The sequence below is a fragment of the Hypoxylon trugodes genome (assembly GCF_022578975.1).
Source record: "Hypoxylon trugodes strain CBS 135444 unplaced genomic scaffold F4822scaffold_3, whole genome shotgun sequence".
NCBI lineage: Eukaryota > Fungi > Ascomycota > Sordariomycetes > Xylariales > Hypoxylaceae > Hypoxylon > Hypoxylon trugodes.
Window position 1 is genome coordinate 3,820,165 of NW_026250018.1, and position 18,853 is coordinate 3,839,017.

The following is an 18,853-nucleotide window of genomic DNA, read 5'->3' on the forward strand; positions in this document are numbered from 1 at the left end:
ACTAATTTGATTATAGTCTCTCAACAGCTCGGCGCAGATTTCTATCTCGATCGTCACCTTTCCTAACTACACACGACCCCTACACTCCAAATTGACTCGAGGAGCAAGACCAGAAAGCCGAAGTCAGTGCGATATACAAACCAGTCAAAGTCGCTACGATATTTCTGCGTGCCAAGATGTACGGCCGACGTATAAGGAATAGGATGGCATGGATGGAATACGAGTGGTGCAACTAGAAATATTCGTATATACCTGTCCACATACTTGGTATGTACCCTCTTGTACCAGTCGATACGAGGTAGGTAGTACGCATACCTAAAAATAGCCCATCAGCAGACGCGATTGGATAAGCTTCAAGCGTTAGGGGTATATGGGAAGCTTCGATGAAATCTCGAATAATAGCTGCATCCAGGTTATGTCGGAAATGATAACTCATCGCTACGAAGCTTGGCAATCCTTGACCAAGTCTACATTATACAAGTCGATTTGATATTCTCGGATATTATTTCATATGCACGCTTTCTGTTGAATTCGATTGCAATTACCTGGGAGAGCTGATAGTTAATCTGTACAGGCATGAGCTCAAGATACAAACTTTCTTGACCCAAACGTCCTCTAGCAGGCTCGGTCGATTCGCACCCCCCAGTTGGTGCTCGAACGCCTACCCGAGGCGGCATAAGGGCTGACAGATGGTGAGTATATCTACCTAGGTATGAAAAGAGGTCCTTAGGCACCTAGGATATGGTCAATTTTGGTATCGCGTAGAAACTCTACTAACACTAGGTAGTGATTATCATACTTAGTAAATCAAATACAAAATAGCATTACGACATAGGGTTAACTAAGGGTTTATACGGTTAGATACCATTCTATCCATATAGTTGTTGGAAACCATTATATTAGCAAGCCCGTATTAACAGTGCGGCCCCTCAAATTCATCATGGCCGGTTCCTCAGAAATTGTGGACGAGTCTCCACCAAATGCTCTTTGTGATGTTTGTAAATATATATTTGCGGACGGCTCATACGAGTGGTGGGATACTTTCTGGAAAGGGTCCTACCTGAATGAAAGGCGGCGCGAAGCGTTACGGAACGCTGACATGTTCGGTATCTACGATAATAATCTTGTTGAGTTTTCCAAGAGGCATCACTCTTCCCGTGCGGACGTTCAGCTGGCAGCAAGAGATGGCTGTTGGGTCTGCTTACGGCTTTCTAATGCCTCTCCGGCAAGCCAAGACGACACGCCACTATCGTATATGATTTTCCCGGAAGAATCGAAAGGCGGGAAGGAAGATCAAGGATTTACACTTTACTTTGATTTCCCCCGGGTCTCATTTACACTTAAACCATCACCCTTAACGGAAATAGATAGTTTAGCAAGGCGCTCACGGTCGAGAGAGTATATCGGACAGGAGTATACTGCGGTGCTAGCATCTAAGTGGTTGACAGACTGCAAAACCAACCACACAGGTTGTTCAGCATCTCAAGGCTAGAAGCCATCAAGATTATTGGATATCTCAAGCGACCGTATTAAGCTTATCAATGGCTGCAATGTCCCACGAGACGAAGAGTATTCGACGTTGAGTTACTGTTGGGGTAAAACCGAATTCATTGTTCTCAACACCGTTACTATGGATCAATTTTTAGAAGGGGTTAATACACTAAAACTACCTCTAATCATCCAGCATGCCATCTTGACTGTACGAAGACTGAATATCAAGTATCTTTGGGTCGATTGTTATTGTATCATCCAGGGCAACGAACCAGAAGCCCAGGCTGACTGGGAAAGTGAGTCAATTTCCATGGGAGAAGTTTACAAGAATGGTCTTGTTAATATATGCGCTGCGACTACCGACGAGGCAAATAAAGGAATATTTACTCAAAGGGAATCGTGCTTAGCGGGCCATATTACTATTCGGTGGTCTATTGATCAGGAGAAGCATCTGCTATTTGAACTTGGTGTGGGGCGACGGTTCGTTCAAATGGAACGCTCTTTTGGCCGTTTACTTGACGGTCCACTTATGAAAAGAGGCTGGGTTTTGCAGGAATGTGCGTTGTCTCGTCGGATGATATTGTTCACACGGGGGGATGTTATTTGGCATTGCTCGGAATCAACGGCTAGCGAGGACAACCCAGACGGCACGATCGACCACGAATACCATGCCGGATCTAGTGGCGATGGAATCGTTGGGCACCCATTTTGGCCTTTGAAATTGACTTGGACGGCGGATTCTGTGGAGAGAGTCTTGGGTTATGGGTGGTTCACGTTCTTAAACCACTATATCCGTACCCATTTGAGTTTTCCGGATAAAGACGTCCTTCGAGCTATAGAAGGCATCGGACGCGAGATCCAGAAGCTCACTGGCGTGGTATTATCCCACGGTATACTTGGCGGTACGCCCTCCCATATAATTCGCCCCTTTCTCGGATCCTTAGCCTCGGAGTTATATTCTCCGAGCTCCGAGCCGTTGAGATACAAGCCCTTCGGTCTCTCCGTAAGTGGCGGCGGACCACAGTCGAAGGCAGCGGCAAGAACATCGCGAGCGGACTTCTGCGGGGTACGCCAGGTACCATTGGGGAACAGCCACACCAGTAACCCGCCTAACACACCTGCGAAGATCCGAAACACCACGGCTCGGACGAACCAGGAGCTCTGGCGAACGATGCCGGTGTCCATAGCTGCGGGGTCCACGGCAAGAACTGATATATTACTAAGGATCGGGTCCTCGTTAAGTCGTCTTTGAAGTTGATGACTACCCCAAGAATAGGTGATTAGATTTGATGCACTATTCGAGAGATATCGGTGAGGTTTGCAAGAAAAAGTATACATACATCATCGCCACCCCACACATCTTGGAAGCGCCATAGCGGCGATACGCAGCAGCCCATGCGGTATCATCCTCCGCATTCGAGCTCCAAGTCCCCTTCGCAAGCGGTTCAAGACTTTCACCGATCATTGTTTTATATCGGCTGTCTTTGAAAGATCCATTCATGACATTATGTCTATCTTCCGGGCTGTAAAGGTTTGGTCAGCACAGAGCCGAATAGACTTGGCAATATGATATGCGGACATGCTTTTGAGCCCAACTGCTAATCCGAATGATCCTCCCCGTCTTGTGATCCATACTTTGAAGAAGTAGAAGTGTCAAGAGCTAATGACCGAGATAATTAACCACGAAAGATGTGTCCAATCTATCGTCAGTCCACGTCTGCTTCCCAAATTCTTCGTAACCGGCATTGAGAATAATGGCTCTAATAGGAGGAATACTTCCCGCTTTAACACGCGTATTGATTGACGCCTAGGTACTTATGGGTATACTAATTGTTGGTTTGACATCGGAGATAGGTGGGACTATGTCTACACTCCGAATCAATATCAAACAGTTCTGTTGGTTGAAGGCCGACTGAGGGGCTATGTAAGGGATACCGACCCAGGTAGGTAGGCCACACCAAAATCATCGTGCCTACCTAGGTACAGTAAGTACTACGCTAGCCCCCTACTTCTCCTATTCGATATGGATGATTCAACTTCCGTATTTCTTCTAATTCAGCATCGTCAACACAACGATAGCCGCAACCCTCTTCCACCCAAACATCCTTAAAAGTCTTGTTCGTCACACATTCGTACTGCCCGCTTAATCTATCATTAAAAACCCGGCCCGTCTCTCCCCATACCTTACTCACCAATTCCCATGAAGTGTTTCCGCATAGGAACTCTAAGAGATAGTTCAGCAATTGTCTGGTGACCTCTTGGCTAGTAGGCCTGTAGTCTTCTCGCCCGAATTGCTTGCTACAAAAAATGATGCACGATATGCGGACTGGGCAATCGTTTGAAGCATCTTGGTATCTCTTATTCGCGTCAATGACGGCACCGCCATGGTTAGCGAGTAGAATTTCAGATACAGAGTGTGACAAAAACGCTTCCGGGCCTTTATTTTTGCTCGCATACTCGCAGAACGCTTTGACCAGAAAGGCGATTTCCAAGTTTAGAAAAATATTACCGAACTTGCCTCGCCAAAGAAGATCTTCGTCTCTGCCGAAATCCACCACCCTTATCATCCGCTCACAGACGCCGAGAGTCAACGGTATACGCTCATTCATATCTGGATTGTTTTCGAGGAAACTCCATAACACTGTAAACACGTCGTAGTTTTCACTCATTTGTGATATATTCACAAAATTTCTCCGCATAAAATTGCCGAAGCAGGTAAGAGACCTCAGAGGCTGTTCACTCAACTCGGGCTCGTAATGACCAGCCACTGAGCGAACATTTGCATCTAGTGACAAAAGAGTCTTGATTATCGGGGGATCCCAGCTAGAGGACATCGCAATTAGATCTCGCAGGACAATAGTCGCCAAGGAAGGTGGACTTGAGATTTCCGCTATGCTTGATATGAGGAAATCCGAGAATCCATACAAGCCCATAATTGCTAGAAAATGTGGGCCGCTCGCATGGGAATCGTTTTCCCTAAACATATGAATGTCGTATAAATACCATAAAGCCCTCAGGAATTCGAATGCAGCTCTCAGGTTCCCCATTCTCGTCAAAGGATCAAGGACTCTAGAAAGCCATACCTCGGCCCCATAATATTTACACTCGACTAAGACAGACTTAGCCCATAAAACATAGTGTTGGTCCATCGAATTTGATCACTTTCTGCCATGAAATCATAGGCAGATCGGTGAATGAATCGTACTACCGCTATCCTCGAGGGTAGTATAATCGTTTCTAGAAGGCCTGCGCATCTAACCTGCACGGCCTGGCGCGTGCGGTCGCAGTACTCTTTCAAGGTAACCTTATCTATAGTCTTTCCTTCCTCGATATATACACTCTGGACGGCCTTTGTTGTTGCAACCATTAAGCGAAACAATGTTAGTTCTCGCCTATTAGGGGCGGGGAATCCCCACAGGAACGCCCAGATTTTAAGATTTTTAGACATTATCACTAGATTAAAATATTGGGCTGCGACTTTCGCATATACTTTGGTGTCTCCGTTCACACGGTTCCACATATCGGAATACAATTCATTTAGATCGCCCGGTATTTCGTTAAGTCGTTGGCGTAATGTCTCTTCTGGGTCGTTGTGTCGAAGTCCTTCGCATAGACTACGAACTACCAAATGTAGCCAGAGAAAAACGCCTTCGGCTTTTTCGAGAAGAGAAACCGCGAGATTCTGCGCAGAAATCTCGGATATCTGGCCAGTATTAACGTAATTTTGTAGCTCTGCGGCTACATACTTCCCCATGTCACTCCATGTCAAATCTTGTAACCTGGGTTTGGGATGTTTATCCAAGACCGCCTGGATATGCATATCGTCATCCAATCCGTCGCCCCTCTCGTTCATACCTGGGATTTTGAGGCTCTGTAGAAATTTATTCCGTTTAGCATGAGTTGCCGCTCGTATATCTGACTCAAGTATGCCTTGATTTACCTCGTGTGCGACGGCGTTCCCTCAGACCACAATTTGATTTCTGACGGAATTCCCTAGTTGTAGGTTCTCATCTCGAATGCACGTTTTGACCAACGTCAACTCTTTGAAGACAAGTTCGCCTAATTCTTTGTGGCCGGAGGCGTACTGCGAAATGAAGTGCTTGAGCGTGGCGTCCTGATTTTCAAACCCCTCTTTCTGCTGGAGCTTGAGCGCGTCGCTCTGTGTGCTAACAGGGCGGTCAGTCGAGTCCGTAGAGCTTACAAAGCTTTGATAATTGATTTAACTTAGCAGACACGAGCAAGCAGCACAAACTCCATCGTGTGCTGGTAATCGCGGAAAGACTTTTCTAGGTTCCCCAGTCGTTTCCTATGCCACACATCTCTTGCAGGCCTCACGTACCGTTCGTAGGATATTTCATTTGGCACGGTCAGATCCGAGGTACTTTGCCTCTTTTTCTAGTTTTTCTGCCGCCTCAGTGCACCCCCTAGCCACACTAGCCAGCTCCTTCTCTCCGTCTGTCTGCGATTTCGCTTTTTCGTAGTGCGTCTTCAATCTTGCCGAGAACGTTCGAACTGATGCGACACATTTCTGTAGATCTTCGCCGGGGGACCGTCCTTGATAGATTGCTTTACAAAAACTAATTGTCTGCATGATATTGCAAGCTACACCTAAGGCTTCAAGGCCAGACATTGTGCCGGTGTGCTTAATATGCTGGAAGACTTAGGTACCTAGGTGGCTTTAATGAGATACGATGATGGAGAATGGAGGAATTATCAAAGCGGGGGAGACGGTGGGAGAAGACGGCAGGTGCGCGGTTAAGTACATTTGTAAGTAACCTACCTGCTACTCATTTTCAGCTGGTGATCATGCAGGCAGTGGCGGGAGCGATATTCTCATTGGTAGAGCGACTGGTGTCACTTTCGTATTCATCTCTAGCCTGGGATTTATGATTGGTGAGATTAGAAAAAACAAGAGACTGGTGGCGGCTGTGTTGGGCTTATTGGGGAATAGTAGTAATACACATTGCTATCCTTCTATATATGTATTTCTCATAAATGAAAACCATCAACTCCGAACATGTGGCTGGGTTCTGTCATCTCATCTATCATGTCTCGCTTAACTCAATCTATCGGGTTTCGTAAACCCACTGTAGTCAATCTCGTAATAAGATATAAATCGTAATGTAAAAGCCGAGTCTGTCAGAAAATAAAAGGCAGAAATGGATGGCCCTGCAACTCATTGGGCCATTAATATCTAGATCTACCCCCACGAGTAGTCGGGCCCTTAAATCCCATAATCTTCGATGCGATCAAACTGCTTATCGTGTTCTCGGCGAATCCTTTGACGCCACTCGATTTCGTGCGTCGTGGATCTTTATCGACAAAAGCGTCGATCGCTGCTGCGCCCAAGGCTGCGGTGGCTACCTTGGCGCCCTTCTCACCGCTCCACTTCCCCGGCTCTTTGCGTAGTCTAAAGGCGGTAAGACCACCCGCTTCAAGAGCTGCTCTCGCAGCCATCTGCCATCTGTCCGCAGCGGCTTCTTTAGCCGCTCTGGACGAGCTATCGTGTCCTCTGGATCTGCCTCCAGTTGACGCGGCTTTTCTATGACGGTCACGCCGCGGGGATGGACTTTCGGTATACGAACTCGCCCGCGACCGACGATGGTGTCGACCTCGGTTGCGATCATAATCTGAATCATCGCTTACAGATGGTGATCTGCGTCTATGACGTCTCCGCGGAGGGTCATCACTATATGCTCTCGAACGCCGTCTAGGTGAAGGTGAAGGAGAATGACGGTGATGATGACGATGACGCCTTGGTTCCGCACTATGATGTGAACTCCGGTAGGAATCATCGCGACTCTGAGAACGCCCTCTTCCACCTGCCTGTGTAGCTGCATACAAAGCCGCAGCCTCGCCGAGAAATTTTAGACCCTGCTGACCAAAAGATTTAGAGTGTTTGACACCCGGTCGCTGAGGCGAGTCTTGATCTTTATTGTGCCTTGAACGATGTACCTTCTTGCTATTTCGGGGTGGAGAGACGTCCCGAGAAGCTTTTGGTGGTGACCTTCTATCACTCTTCGAGGGTGGGCTATATGCTCTATCGTACCTAGAATGTCGTGGTGGACTAGTAGTTCTAGAATATCTTCTAGATGGGCTCGGCCGTCGGCGAGGTTCAAGGTCCGGAGACGGCGCGCGACGAGATTTGGGAGGGTTGGGCGGTTCATCGGTTCCGACATATTCGTAGCCAGCATTTCTTATAGGTGAGGATGAATGGCGATAAGGGTCGTCGAATATGTACGGGTCGTCGTACCGACTCTGGTGGTTGCCGGATCGAGACGGCATTGTGTACAATACAGATGAATCTTCCGATGATAGAGTGGTGTTGTAAATTAAGTTGAATTGTCTGTCGAGTCCCTCTTCCGAAAGGGAGTGAAATCGCAAGCCACCAGCGTAATGTTCAGTTGCGGGACTTTAAAGACGTAATCGAGGGTTAGGTACGTAGGCTGTGTGGTATGACGATGGGAGACCTCTCGAGTATAGCCGATCGGGCCCTACCATGCAGGAGAACTGCGCCTCGACGTATGTTGTGCAGATATTGTTGTTCTGTCGGATGCCGATTTTCCTTCGTGGAATGTTCCAACCGTTGTGAATACTACACCGTTATAGCGAATAGCTGTTGTGGAAGTTGAAAGCTTTGACAGAATTGAGAGGATTGACATGAAAGATGATGTCAACTGGGATTACGTCTCTTACCATATTTACAGGGGTGGGCAGTGCGGGATGGGAGGCCTAATAGCAGTAATGGAGGTACCCACCTCTAGGCCTGTAGGATATGTACAGGTCGGGTTAGTACACCTGCGGGCAGATAGCTACCGGAGCTATCGAGCGTTAGAAACAGGGCCGTTGCCACTTTAGACGATAGCCCCCAACGCATGATGTATTCCCGCATGATTTCATAGTGTCTCTCTGTAGAACATTATGCCAACGCAGTGGGCAGAGCTAGCCAGATGCGTGCCGTGTTCCCTTCTAGCCACTGGAAGATCTTGACTATAAGTGGCGGATCCGCACTCACTCGAGTAGCTCAAATAATTGGTAGAAGAAAAGATTTGAAATCCAGAATAAGTAAATACTGATGAAATTCCCATCAAAGCTTGACGAGTAAGGAAAAGTGCATGATGAAGCTCTGGACCGTGACTGGAGTATTCTCCGATGCTTGCGACGGCAAATCATATTAATTGTGTTGCATATACCATCTGGCATCGGCATCCAGCGTCTGGATCTGGGACATCTGACATGATAGGCGACAACGAGCTGGTCTGTTGCTGTCACGGAGGGAAGATCACAACGTGCGATGATGTCTCGTGATCATGACTCTCGGTACCTAGGTAGTAAGACGTGCGCATTTATGTCATGCTTTCCAATGTAAGTGAACAGGAATGACTCGATCTTGCCTCGAGGCAATGTCACTGGTTTCGCACATACCATGAAAAGACAATGTTGATTCTGATTGAAGATTGATTTGGAATGAAGAAAAGGTTTAAAATGTTCCAGGCTCAATCAGAAATAGCAGTATTGTATTATGTAATCAGGTGCCACAAGTTCTTGATTAGTCATTCTTATTGGTCCCATTATTTTAGTTTCTGGGGCTTAGCGGTGGGGTCTTCCCCAATCATTCATCTAGCAACCTTACCAAGGCCTTGGAACCCTCCATTCTAACTACAACTTCATTGTCGAGACCAACTGTCTAGAAATGATTACGAAGCGACGTTATCGAGTCATTCAATCTTCTTGAATCCGACGCGACTCTATTAATGAAGATAAATCGCGAGGATATAATTCCGTAACACCGAGAGGATGCCATTTCTTCAGATGAGAATGGTCAAATCAAATTTCCGAGGTATCATGTCGCGCCAGTTGGCTAAAAGAAAACCACGAGCACTCGATATCTCCTCGTATTTCATAATTCATTGGATATAAGCACGACGCATCCATCCAGCATGATAATAGTGCCATCGGACTTAATGCTCTATCTATCTAGTAGTGTCGTTTTTTTCGTCGTTCATCTCAGCAATCGAATCTTACGAAGAGGCTGTCCAAATTTTAACTGCCCAGGCTCGCATGAACTCGTGGCATGGATCTAAAGCCTGGCAATTATTTTGGCTTGTGTAGCCTCGAAGAATATGCCTCTCAGCTTGGTTTATAACTACGACAGGTACGACAGCCGAAGCGAGCTCCCTTTTCTGTCTCATGTTTCGCATGATGCCTGAATGGGACAAGTTCCTCTAAGCGGTCGTATAGGGCTACATATTTGACCTATCAGGTTTACGATGTCCCTTTGACTAGGGCACTTCAGCGCTCTGCACTATAATTAGCTGCTGCCAACTCCCCCGCAAGTTGTAGGGTAGCAGGGAGCTTCTATGCCAAGAGCGGAAAAAAAGCTGATACAGTATTGCCAATATCAACCGGTTAATTTGACTACAGCTCAATTTAGGATGTCAACTTCTTCTCGAACGTCCCCGAAGATTTTTTCGACCCGGTTGAGCTATGAAAGATCCTACCATGATCGTGCCGAATTTGATTCCTTCAGGGTTCAATACGGGGTCATCTGTCGATCTTAGTATACCTGCAATCAAATAGTTGATCGTAAACCACAACGTGGCTGAGATCTGACGTATCCAAGGCTTAGGACATAGTTCCTTTACGTTACTACTCTTCTATGGCTATGCCAGGAACGGATTGACAGATATTAGGGACAACGTTGCTGTCCATCGCAACATGACTCCCCGATTAGCTAAGAATACGGCTAATAGCCTACCAGTCCCACTCTAGCTCATCGATTCCAACCCCAGATCTCGGTCTCACCCCTTCCAGATGGAGTAATGATTCTTGCTCCGGATATGAAGATGCTCACTCGCAGTCTTTGGTAAACGCCAAGACTGACGGGTTCGTATCGATTGTAATGAGGTAGGTATCAGGCCAGAATAAACAGATACCTCATACGAGCATGCGGAAGTGAAATGGTGGATCCCAAACTACATAAAAGAGTCGTTCGCCTCATCCATCGTTCCCGTCACGCCATCTTTCCATAACACAAGTTCATTACAATAAGGATACACATTCGTTCACGAAAAGAAAATAATATTCAATATGCTCTTCAACGCCATTTCTCTCCTCGCCCTCGGCACCGCCGTCGTCGCTATGCCTGCCGGCGAAGTTGTTTGCCCTCACACTAGATGCTTCGACGCAGTTAACGCTTGCGGTTAGTTATCCTTTAAATAAATCTCAACCGTATTTCTTCACTCGGGCAATAACTAATTTCTATGTAGGTGTCAAATGGGGCGGCTGCTACGATATGTGCACCCAGGAGAGGCCACCCCCTCCGCCTTGCGCATCGATCACGGGAACTACATCTGTACCTACAATCACAGACCTACCACCACTCCCAACTACCATTACTTCGCTCCCGACCACTTCAATTGTTCTACCGACGAGTATTACATCCTTACCCGGAAGTGCTCCGACGACAATCACTTCCGCCTCTGCCTGTACTAGCACTGGGACTATCTGTGTCGACCACCTCAAGACCTGTGGATCTCCCCCTACAGCTATCCTAACCTACGGCGGGTGAGCATTGCCAAATCTTAGGCGAATATGAAGGATAGATTGACTAACAGATATCTAGATGCTATGGCGCCTGCGAATCCGAGCCCACCTTCTCGCAACCCCCCTGCCCAGTTCCAACCGTCTCTCAGGCTTAAGGTACCCGAAATCCACAGTGCGACTAGATAAACTCCCGGCAGAGCGTGATAATTCATAAAAACGTAACGACACTACATCGCTCAGCTCTATACTCGCGCACGAAGGCTCTTATTGCGTTATTATGTTCTCTTCTTACTCTCCTTGCAAATAAAATCGCATTTACATATGGGGGGATCAATATACGTTCGGGGCTATTAGACTTAACCGCAGGGGGGAAAAGGTGGATGGCATGTAAAAGATAACTGATTCGATTCTATTTACTCTATATGCTTCACCCATGCCATTTCATATTGCTTTTTCTATGTCTTTGTTTGTTATGGTAAGATTGCAGAATTGGAGGACTGGTGACTATCCGATACCACACTGAGCGAATATTTCAACGTGCACCTAGGTATAATTCACTTATCTAAGCACAGCACCAAAGCAGGATCGTGGGAACAGCTCGCTCGCTAACATGTCTAAGTCTAAGCAGAGTATACTTCCATCTCTCATTCATATTCATTGACAAACCATATTTCCTTAATGGAGCGCGAGCTACACGAATTTCTTCCTAAAGCAAAAGAAGTCGCTGTCAGACATCGTATATATAGCTTTTCTCATCCACTATACACAAGACGATAAATCCGCACCAGCGGATACGGATACGCAAAACGCCGCTAACACGAAACGACGAAAAAGTTCCAGCTTTCGAGCTATCATTCATTCCTCATCCATTGAAGACGTAACTAAAAGTAAAAGCCAGACGAAATATATCGAAACGAAATGACTGTGGGTATATATGAAATCACATAAACAACATAGCAGCGAGCGCGGCTACAAAACCAACGGATCCCGAGCTTACTCCATGAGCGACAGCGCCGGCGGTAACGGGGAGTTGAGATGGGGTCTGGGTAACGGATAATCCACCAGTACCAGTAGGCAGAGTCGTCGAGTTGGCGCTCTGGACTGGGGTACTAGTAATAGCCACCACCGCCGACGACGAAGACGCAGAACAAGCACACGGCGCCGTAACCGTAACAGTAACCGCACTTCCACCAGAAACTTCCTTCGCCGTACCCGTAGCAGCCAGGGTCTCCGTCGCCGCAGCCGCGGAACTCGAAGCCGAAGTAACAGCAGCAAGCGGCGTAGACACAGCGGCAGCCGCCGAAGTCGCACTAGCCGAGCCCGAAGCGTCCTTACACTTATCCGCCGCAAATTCACCCGCCAAGTTCGTCAACGTATCCACGATCTTACTAGCCAATTGCTGCGCAACCGCCTTCGCCGCATCCGGGACTTGCGCCACGACACCATCAACCAGGGACTTCGCCGCGGTCCCAGCGCTCTGCACCGCGCTGCCCACAACAGCGCATTGCCCCGCTTGTTCGAATTGCGATTTTTTCGCCGTGATATCTTTTACCAGACCCTCAGCCGCGGGACCAAGGGGTGAGACAACATCTTGGAGTCCTAAAGCGTCGGCGAGGGAGAGGGTTCCGCCTGAGGAAGTAAGTGCTGAGGCTCCGGATGTTAGGGCCGAGACTAGGCCTTTGGCGTTGGTTTGTACGGAGGAAAGGTCCGACCCGTCGAAGGATTTTACAGAGGTGTCGAGTTGGCTGATCGCGGCTGAGACTTGGGATACTGCGGATGTGATGGCGGCGACGTCCCGCTTGACTTTTGTGGGCGGGTGCGCGATTCCTTGGTCTGCTACCGCGACGGCGGCGGTTAGGGCCAGGGTAAAGAATGTTGAGGTCTTCATGATTGCGGTTGTTTAAATAAATCGATGTGAGGTGATTTGGAATGAGATGAAATAAAATAAACGATCGCAGATCTCGGAATGAATGTAAAAATGGTGGTATAACGACTGTCCAAGCAGGTATGTAAGTTGAGATGAAAAAAAGAATGAGCCCAGGAAATGCTAGCCGAAAGAGGCTTCAGCGAGTCCTCAGAGCAGCCCATGTTGGTGTTATATACAATCGAAAGGGGGATGAAGGGGGTGCTCCGCCCAGATGTTTGACGTCGAAAAGCTGAGCCTCCCCCATGTAGTGGACAAGGTCGAACTTGCAGATGGCATGGCATAGTATGCATGGCTCGGCATATCCAACCAACAACCCTTGCTTAAATGCCTACAATAGTATATACCAAGGAAACTAACAAGAAAGAGCCGACCAACGAGAGTAACATGGCGTTGCGCATTGAAGTGAAAACTTGACTTGACGTCAAATGGGTACATTTCTATCATACAATATGACAAGCAAAATCACCCGAGCGAGTTGATCTGGGGAAGTAGATCTTTAGGTGATCGCTGAGTGCCAGTTCCTGAGTGGATAGGCGCACGTTTCCGAGCGCTTGGCGGAGATTATTAAGGGACGAAAACAAAGTTTGGACCCTTGAAATAATTGTCGATCTATTGTCGTCGACTTGAGACGTGACGAACTGCCTAGATGAGATGAACCGAACGGTACTTACATATTGCCTTACCTCGCCTTGCTTCAGCTTAGTGTCGGTTCTGTATCGAACCGAGCCTGTTTTTATATGGATGTTGGGATAATCCCTTATTATACTACACCTTTCAACCAACATTCACGAGGGACGCATCTTCGTACGAGGGTCGACAACAGCCTCGATAACAGACGAACTGCTTGACACCGACTCATTGGGAAGAAATGTGATCTACTGGCCATCACAACAGGGCCTATCCCACAGAAGACCAGTAGAAGCAAGGGAAAGCCATCGCATGAAGAATACCATCAATTTGAAACATCTCCCGTTTGGGTTAGAAGATCCTTGCTGTTCTTGATGGCGGGGCTGTTAGCTCTCGGATCAGGGTCGTGGGATCTGGCCCCGCGGCCCAAATAGGAAATTTCACGATAAAGAACATCATACATCAATGCCGAATATCGTTATTCTTCGGGATAGACCCGTACCAAACTATCGGAAAGACTGTCCTGGTATAAATAGAAGGAAATGTGCGAATTACAAGTCCCTTCAACCGGTTTTTATGACGTATTCGCCTCCCTATTCTGAGGGAGATAGAGGCCCTTCGATAAGCCTGCTTCTCATGAATCCTAACAATTATTTCGCAGGCTGTTGTAAGTTCAAAGCAATATTGAAAGAAATGGCATAGACTTTTCATTTCTCACGGCAATTTCTCACCCTTCCTGGTCGCCTTCGCGACTTCAGATTGTGTTGTGTCTTCCGCATATCTCTTATAGGCTTTGATATACTGATCATCATCGCTCCAAGTGGACTGCACACTCGATCGCGAAGTAATAGCATCAAACCACGTCCTCCACCTCGCCCAAACCTCTTCTTCATCTCCCGCAGCCGGGATTCCTACTCCGCCCGGCTTGTAATGATCGATGAGAAACAGACGCTTCGCCCAAGGTGCGAGCGCAATGTCCACCAAACTAAAGGATTGTCCCAAGAACCACGGTCCATTGTTGGACTCCATCTCACGCACCAGCGTCTTAATATGACCTAGAAAATTTGCGCGCGCATCTTCAATACTATACTCTTTCTCGGGTGTATGCTGTATGAAGCGATAGAATCCCGGCACGATTTTCTTCTCGATATGATCAATCCAGAGCCTGCATCTGGCGCGTTGGTATACGTCAATTGGAAACAAGCTCCCACCATTCGCATTTTCGTTGGGGTATGCTTCGTTTAGGTATTCGCACACAACCATACTCTCATACAATGGTTTCTCCCCCTCCACAGCTAACGTCGGCACCAATCCTCGCGGGTTCAAGGCTAGGAAATCAGGGTCCTTGTTGTATGGATTGATCTCGACATATTGGTACGGAATGCGCTTCTCATGCAAGACCATCCAGGCCCGTTGTACAAACGGGCAGAACCAAGACCCGTACAGTTTTAGCGGGTGCTCAGCGGCATGTCCTTTAGCGAGCACCGCCGCTTTACCCGTGGTGTGTGCTGGGAGCTGAGTGGTGTCTACCGATGCAGGCATAGTGCCTAGGTGGCGTCGTTTGGGGGTCAGGTTTTGCTTTTGATTACGGTCCAGACTGAGAGCGGAAAAGTTGAAATAGAGGGGCTGGGGACAGTGGCGTAGGTGCAACACTCGCGATATTAATTGACGCATTCATTCATGGTCAATAGGTTTGTTGAGGTCCCTAAACCTCAGGCTTCAAATAAAACGGAAGCTTCATGAATCACCTAAGTACCTGCCGTGGCAATCGATGATGACATCAAGATGCAGCAGTTGGAGGCGGATAGACCCGACAGCTCAGCTAACCGAAATAGGTAATAACGTGCAACTGTATCATTCTTTTACTGTGCGCCCTGAACTTCTAGCCACTCACCCGCCCGTATCTTCCAATTGTTCGCAGGCATAGCCGCAAAGACATCCAAGACCACAACCCGATTCCCCCCTTTCTCTCAGATATTTCCACCTCCATCAGCACAGTCGAATTTTGCGATTCAGGAGTAGAAACACATGTTAGGCGGAAGGGCCTCCCTCCACCAAGATATCGCCAAGAAGCCGCAAAGCAAGGCGAGGTCCCTTATTGATCGCCTAGGACCTCGCACCCTGTGTGAATCCAACAGCTCCCAAGCCAGCAAATACCGAAGAACTTAGCAGGCGAAACACCCCCATAGACTCAAGCCCTTGATTGCACAAGATGTAGCAGTCGACCAACCCCAGATAACCGCCGCTAACGATCAAAAAGATATCCAGTATATCATAGCGGTGCTGGAAATAGAATATAAACATAAGGATACCGAGGCAGGCGGTGCGCGCATTGCCGACGTGCCAGACAACCCAAGTCTCGGGTATGTCGGCAACACGATTATCCAATCCGTAATGTAGCATAACGTTGCGGGTGCTGCCGCTAATGATAGGAAAAATGGTGGCCCAGCATTGGGCGGCCGCTGTAAAGAGCGCAGGCAAATGTCGAAATCGAAGATGCTCGAACATTATGGATTATTTGGAGGAGTTGACGGCTTAGTAGAGCGTGGTGGTAGCGGTTGCGTTTGTGAAGTTGTAAAAAGGGAGAGCAGTTAAAAGCCCAAGGCTTTAAGTCTAGGGATGTCGATGTGGGGCGGTCTGTTGGAAAGGGATACAATACATCTTAGTAATTCCTACATCACAAATTCACTACCTAGGTATATAAAACCCCATGGTTCTCACGGAGCTACAATTGCTTTTTGATCATGGAAATTTAGATGAAATAAGAATAGCACCAAGGTACAGAAATTGGGGGTGGATGGCGTGCAATTTAGAAGGCTTCCTTGAGATCCCTAACCCCCTTCGATATCTCATCAACGACCTTAGTGTAAAACGCCTCCAGGAGTTGAATCCCAGACGAATAATCGAGGTCCACACCAAAGTCGCCGCTTAGACAGACATCAACAGCAGATTGGTATGAATCTCCGGCGTCGTGAGCCAGTTGTTCCGTACATTTCTCCTGCAGTATGGACTGGATATGATTAGCCGTCATCCCTTTTGTAATATAATCCTCACAACATTGCCACAATCCGAGTTCCAGTAACACAACCCCCAAAGAATAAAAATCGTGTTTTTTCTGGTACCCTTTCGTTAAACTACCCTGGTTGTCCGGGTGTCTGTAAATATCGAGGCGCATATCATCATCTGCATTACTTGGAGACGAGTCTGAATCGGATCTAGCGAAATCAAACCCGTGCAAGAAGGGTTTTGAATAGTCGAGTCGCCCATCTTGAGTCCTGAAGAAGATTACGTTCGGGCTGCTAATTCCTCGATGGGAACATGCGAGCAGATGCCATTTGTGAACTGCCTTGGCTAAAAGCGAGGCTATTTTGATGCGTTGGTTTATTGATGGGCGCTCGCGTCCTTTGGTAGTCCTGATAATACGCGTAAGAGTTTCATATGTAGAACCATCGAGTCCCGTCGGGGTCTCAAACGTGAATACGTATCTGCGCTCCGATATTTCATGGGACCAATCGATGCACCTCAAGGTACAGTATGAATTCTCCTTTGACACGCTGAGAAGTTCGTATAGAAAAATCACCCTTTTATTCATAGCTGGTATTTCTTTTGAATTGACGGATCCTCCATACCACTTGTATTCCTGCATGACATAGCGGCCAAATTGGTTCTCGTTCGGTGAACTGGACCTATTCCGCCCATATAGATCGCTAGCTCTTATTATCTTCCTAATCCGTGGCTGGTTTGAGATTCCGATTGCTTTGAGTGCATTATCATCGACCACTTCGTTATCGCTATTAATTTTCAAGGATTCTGTAAAAGCGCGCTCAGGCAAGTTATTAAGAGCAGCATCGTTGGTGTCGAGCTGCTTTGCCGATTCGCCGATGTGCACACTCTTTGCATCGTTATCAAGTAGCTCCTGGTCTAGGTCGGCAGCGAGATACTTTTTGGCCAGTCTCACAAAATTTCCCCGTGCATCCGTCGTCTGTGTTCTTAAGTCCTTGTTTCCGTGTTTTATAAGTGAAGTTTGATCTTGTTGAATATCTCGCGCCATAATTTGGATGGTGTCGGCCTTATTAGTCACTTCGAGTTTCGACACATTGTACGGTAAGTTGGTCCGCAACCAGTATTCGATCCTGTCGGCATGCTCGCTAGTAAGTTCTTGCTCAGTGTAAACAAGTAGTTGAAAAAATGGTTGCGCCTTTTTCGCTGGAGTAGTTGAAAGTGGCCTCAGCTCTATCGAAGTGCGCCCCCCCTTTAATGCTACGTGGACTGGCTGTGAAGTTAGCCCCTGTTCGTGAGCACACAGATACCCGTGTAGATCCTTGATGTTAATAAAACCATCACGATTCATAGTAGCCCGCACTTCTCTAATAAAATGAGTTGTAAAAGAGTTGATTCCTGGTGGGGGCGTCATCACGCCCATTGCCGCCGCCGCTAAGACTTCAAACCCACCATGGTCGGGACCTCGGTCTCGGGCAGCCTGTCCAGCATAGCAGCAATCAAGTATAAGTAATATGTCTGTATCAAGGTCCTTGATCAAGGACTGTATTTTATGCCACTCCAATATTGGTCCTCCTTCCCTGTGTCTGCTCTTGGTTAAGCATGTTAAAGCCCAAAAATCACAGGAACACTCACGCTGCCCAAACCGATTTCCGCTCCTGTCCGAAGTGCATATCGTCATTCCTATCACCGTGCCCTCCATAGTGGATAATGCAAAGAGAGCGTCGGTCACCACCCTTCGGTATCTCCTGAAGTACGAATTGCGATAAATGGAGGAGGCTATCTTTCGTCGGAATCGGGAATTCTCGGGTGGGGTAATGAAATACTTCGTTGAACATTTGGCACACGGCTTTTCCTTCATCTTTGAACCCTTCTTCTTCGTCTTCCCAATAAAGAGCGAATACTTTTACGTCTTGACATTTACGGGGTGGAACTAATCCCTTTAGAGCCTTGTTTAGCTTGGCTATCGCCGGTTCGGGGTGTCTTTCGGAGTTCATCGTGTTTTGATGTAGGATTCGTAAGTTCTAGAATAATTAAATGGTCAGATATTCTATGGCTATTGATGATACGGTAGCTCGTTGCAATGCAAAATCAACGCCTCCTACACAGCTTGGGTGTTTCAGATAGATAGGTGATCGGGACATGGTACTGGTGTACAATACGGTGGCCCTCCGTTGACCGGACCTAGGCTGTGCGACACACCTAGGTACGTTCTATAGATAATGCGAGTTGGTGGTCCACGGACCGGTCCTACAGTAGAAA

General features: G+C 47.5%; 8 protein-coding genes across 8 annotated transcripts; 2 read left to right on the top strand and 6 right to left on the bottom strand.

The window, feature by feature from the left end:
• Window positions 1-940: 940 nt before the first annotated feature.
• Window positions 941-2,743, top strand: F4822DRAFT_427476 (heterokaryon incompatibility protein-domain-containing protein; the record flags this gene model as incomplete). Its single annotated transcript, XM_051460744.1, has 2 exons — window positions 941-1,423; window positions 1,493-2,743. 2 exons carry the CDS (start codon window positions 941-943, stop codon window positions 2,741-2,743), a joined length of 1,734 nt encoding a protein of 577 aa, XP_051317394.1.
• Window positions 2,744-3,488: 745 nt separating this feature from the next.
• F4822DRAFT_427477 (uncharacterized protein) lies at window positions 3,489-6,121 on the bottom strand (the record flags this gene model as incomplete). Its single annotated transcript, XM_051460745.1, has 4 exons — window positions 3,489-4,600; window positions 4,654-5,362; window positions 5,459-5,657; window positions 5,874-6,121. 4 exons carry the CDS (start codon window positions 6,119-6,121, stop codon window positions 3,489-3,491), a joined length of 2,268 nt encoding a protein of 755 aa, XP_051317395.1.
• A 408-nt stretch (window positions 6,122-6,529) lies between these two features.
• On the bottom strand, window positions 6,530-7,880 carry F4822DRAFT_191438 (uncharacterized protein). Its single transcript, XM_051453567.1, has one exon. The coding sequence runs from the start codon at window positions 7,774-7,776 to the stop codon at window positions 6,679-6,681; it is 1,098 nt and encodes a 365-aa protein (XP_051317396.1). The 5' UTR covers window positions 7,777-7,880; the 3' UTR covers window positions 6,530-6,678.
• A 2,158-nt stretch (window positions 7,881-10,038) lies between these two features.
• F4822DRAFT_191686 (uncharacterized protein) lies at window positions 10,039-11,546 on the top strand. The gene is made up of 3 exons (XM_051453570.1): window positions 10,039-10,693; window positions 10,761-11,058; window positions 11,117-11,546. The coding sequence occupies exons 1-3, from the start codon at window positions 10,582-10,584 to the stop codon at window positions 11,190-11,192; spliced, it is 486 nt and encodes a 161-aa protein (XP_051317397.1). The 5' UTR covers window positions 10,039-10,581; the 3' UTR covers window positions 11,193-11,546.
• A 67-nt stretch (window positions 11,547-11,613) lies between these two features.
• On the bottom strand, window positions 11,614-13,164 carry F4822DRAFT_191669 (hydrophobic surface binding protein A-domain-containing protein). Its single transcript, XM_051453569.1, has one exon. It carries the CDS (start codon window positions 12,923-12,925, stop codon window positions 11,978-11,980), a length of 948 nt encoding a protein of 315 aa, XP_051317398.1. The 5' UTR covers window positions 12,926-13,164; the 3' UTR covers window positions 11,614-11,977.
• A 1,141-nt stretch (window positions 13,165-14,305) lies between these two features.
• On the bottom strand, window positions 14,306-15,133 carry F4822DRAFT_427481 (putative glutathione-S-transferase theta, GST; the record flags this gene model as incomplete). The annotated part of the gene is made up of 1 exon (XM_051460746.1): window positions 14,306-15,133. One exon carries the CDS (start codon window positions 15,131-15,133, stop codon window positions 14,306-14,308), a length of 828 nt encoding a protein of 275 aa, XP_051317399.1.
• A 348-nt stretch (window positions 15,134-15,481) lies between these two features.
• F4822DRAFT_191665 (uncharacterized protein) lies at window positions 15,482-16,309 on the bottom strand. Its single transcript, XM_051453568.1, has one exon. It carries the CDS (start codon window positions 16,097-16,099, stop codon window positions 15,698-15,700), a length of 402 nt encoding a protein of 133 aa, XP_051317400.1. The 5' UTR covers window positions 16,100-16,309; the 3' UTR covers window positions 15,482-15,697.
• A 91-nt stretch (window positions 16,310-16,400) lies between these two features.
• F4822DRAFT_427483 (uncharacterized protein) lies at window positions 16,401-18,588 on the bottom strand (the record flags this gene model as incomplete). The annotated part of the gene is made up of 2 exons (XM_051460747.1): window positions 16,401-18,177; window positions 18,227-18,588. 2 exons carry the CDS (start codon window positions 18,586-18,588, stop codon window positions 16,401-16,403), a joined length of 2,139 nt encoding a protein of 712 aa, XP_051317401.1.
• Between the last annotated feature and the right edge of the window lie 265 nt (window positions 18,589-18,853).

What these genes read in the sequence shown, in the direction of transcription:
- F4822DRAFT_191686 (XM_051453570.1), top strand. Translation starts at nt 10,582, where the DNA reads ATGCTCTTCAACGCCATTTCTCTCCTCGCCCTCGGCACCGCCGTCGTC. An exon ending in CGACGCAGTTAACGCTTGCG is followed by an intron (nt 10,694 to 10,760) that starts GTTAGTTATCCT and finishes ATTTCTATGTAG; the next exon opens with GTGTCAAATGGGGCGGCTGC. An exon ending in GCTATCCTAACCTACGGCGG is followed by an intron (nt 11,059 to 11,116) that starts GTGAGCATTGCC and finishes ACAGATATCTAG; the next exon opens with ATGCTATGGCGCCTGCGAAT.
- F4822DRAFT_191669 (XM_051453569.1), bottom strand. Translation starts at nt 12,925, where the DNA reads ATGAAGACCTCAACATTCTTTACCCTGGCCCTAACCGCCGCCGTCGCG.
- F4822DRAFT_191438 (XM_051453567.1), bottom strand. Translation starts at nt 7,776, where the DNA reads ATGCCGTCTCGATCCGGCAACCACCAGAGTCGGTACGACGACCCGTAC.
- F4822DRAFT_191665 (XM_051453568.1), bottom strand. Translation starts at nt 16,099, where the DNA reads ATGTTCGAGCATCTTCGATTTCGACATTTGCCTGCGCTCTTTACAGCG.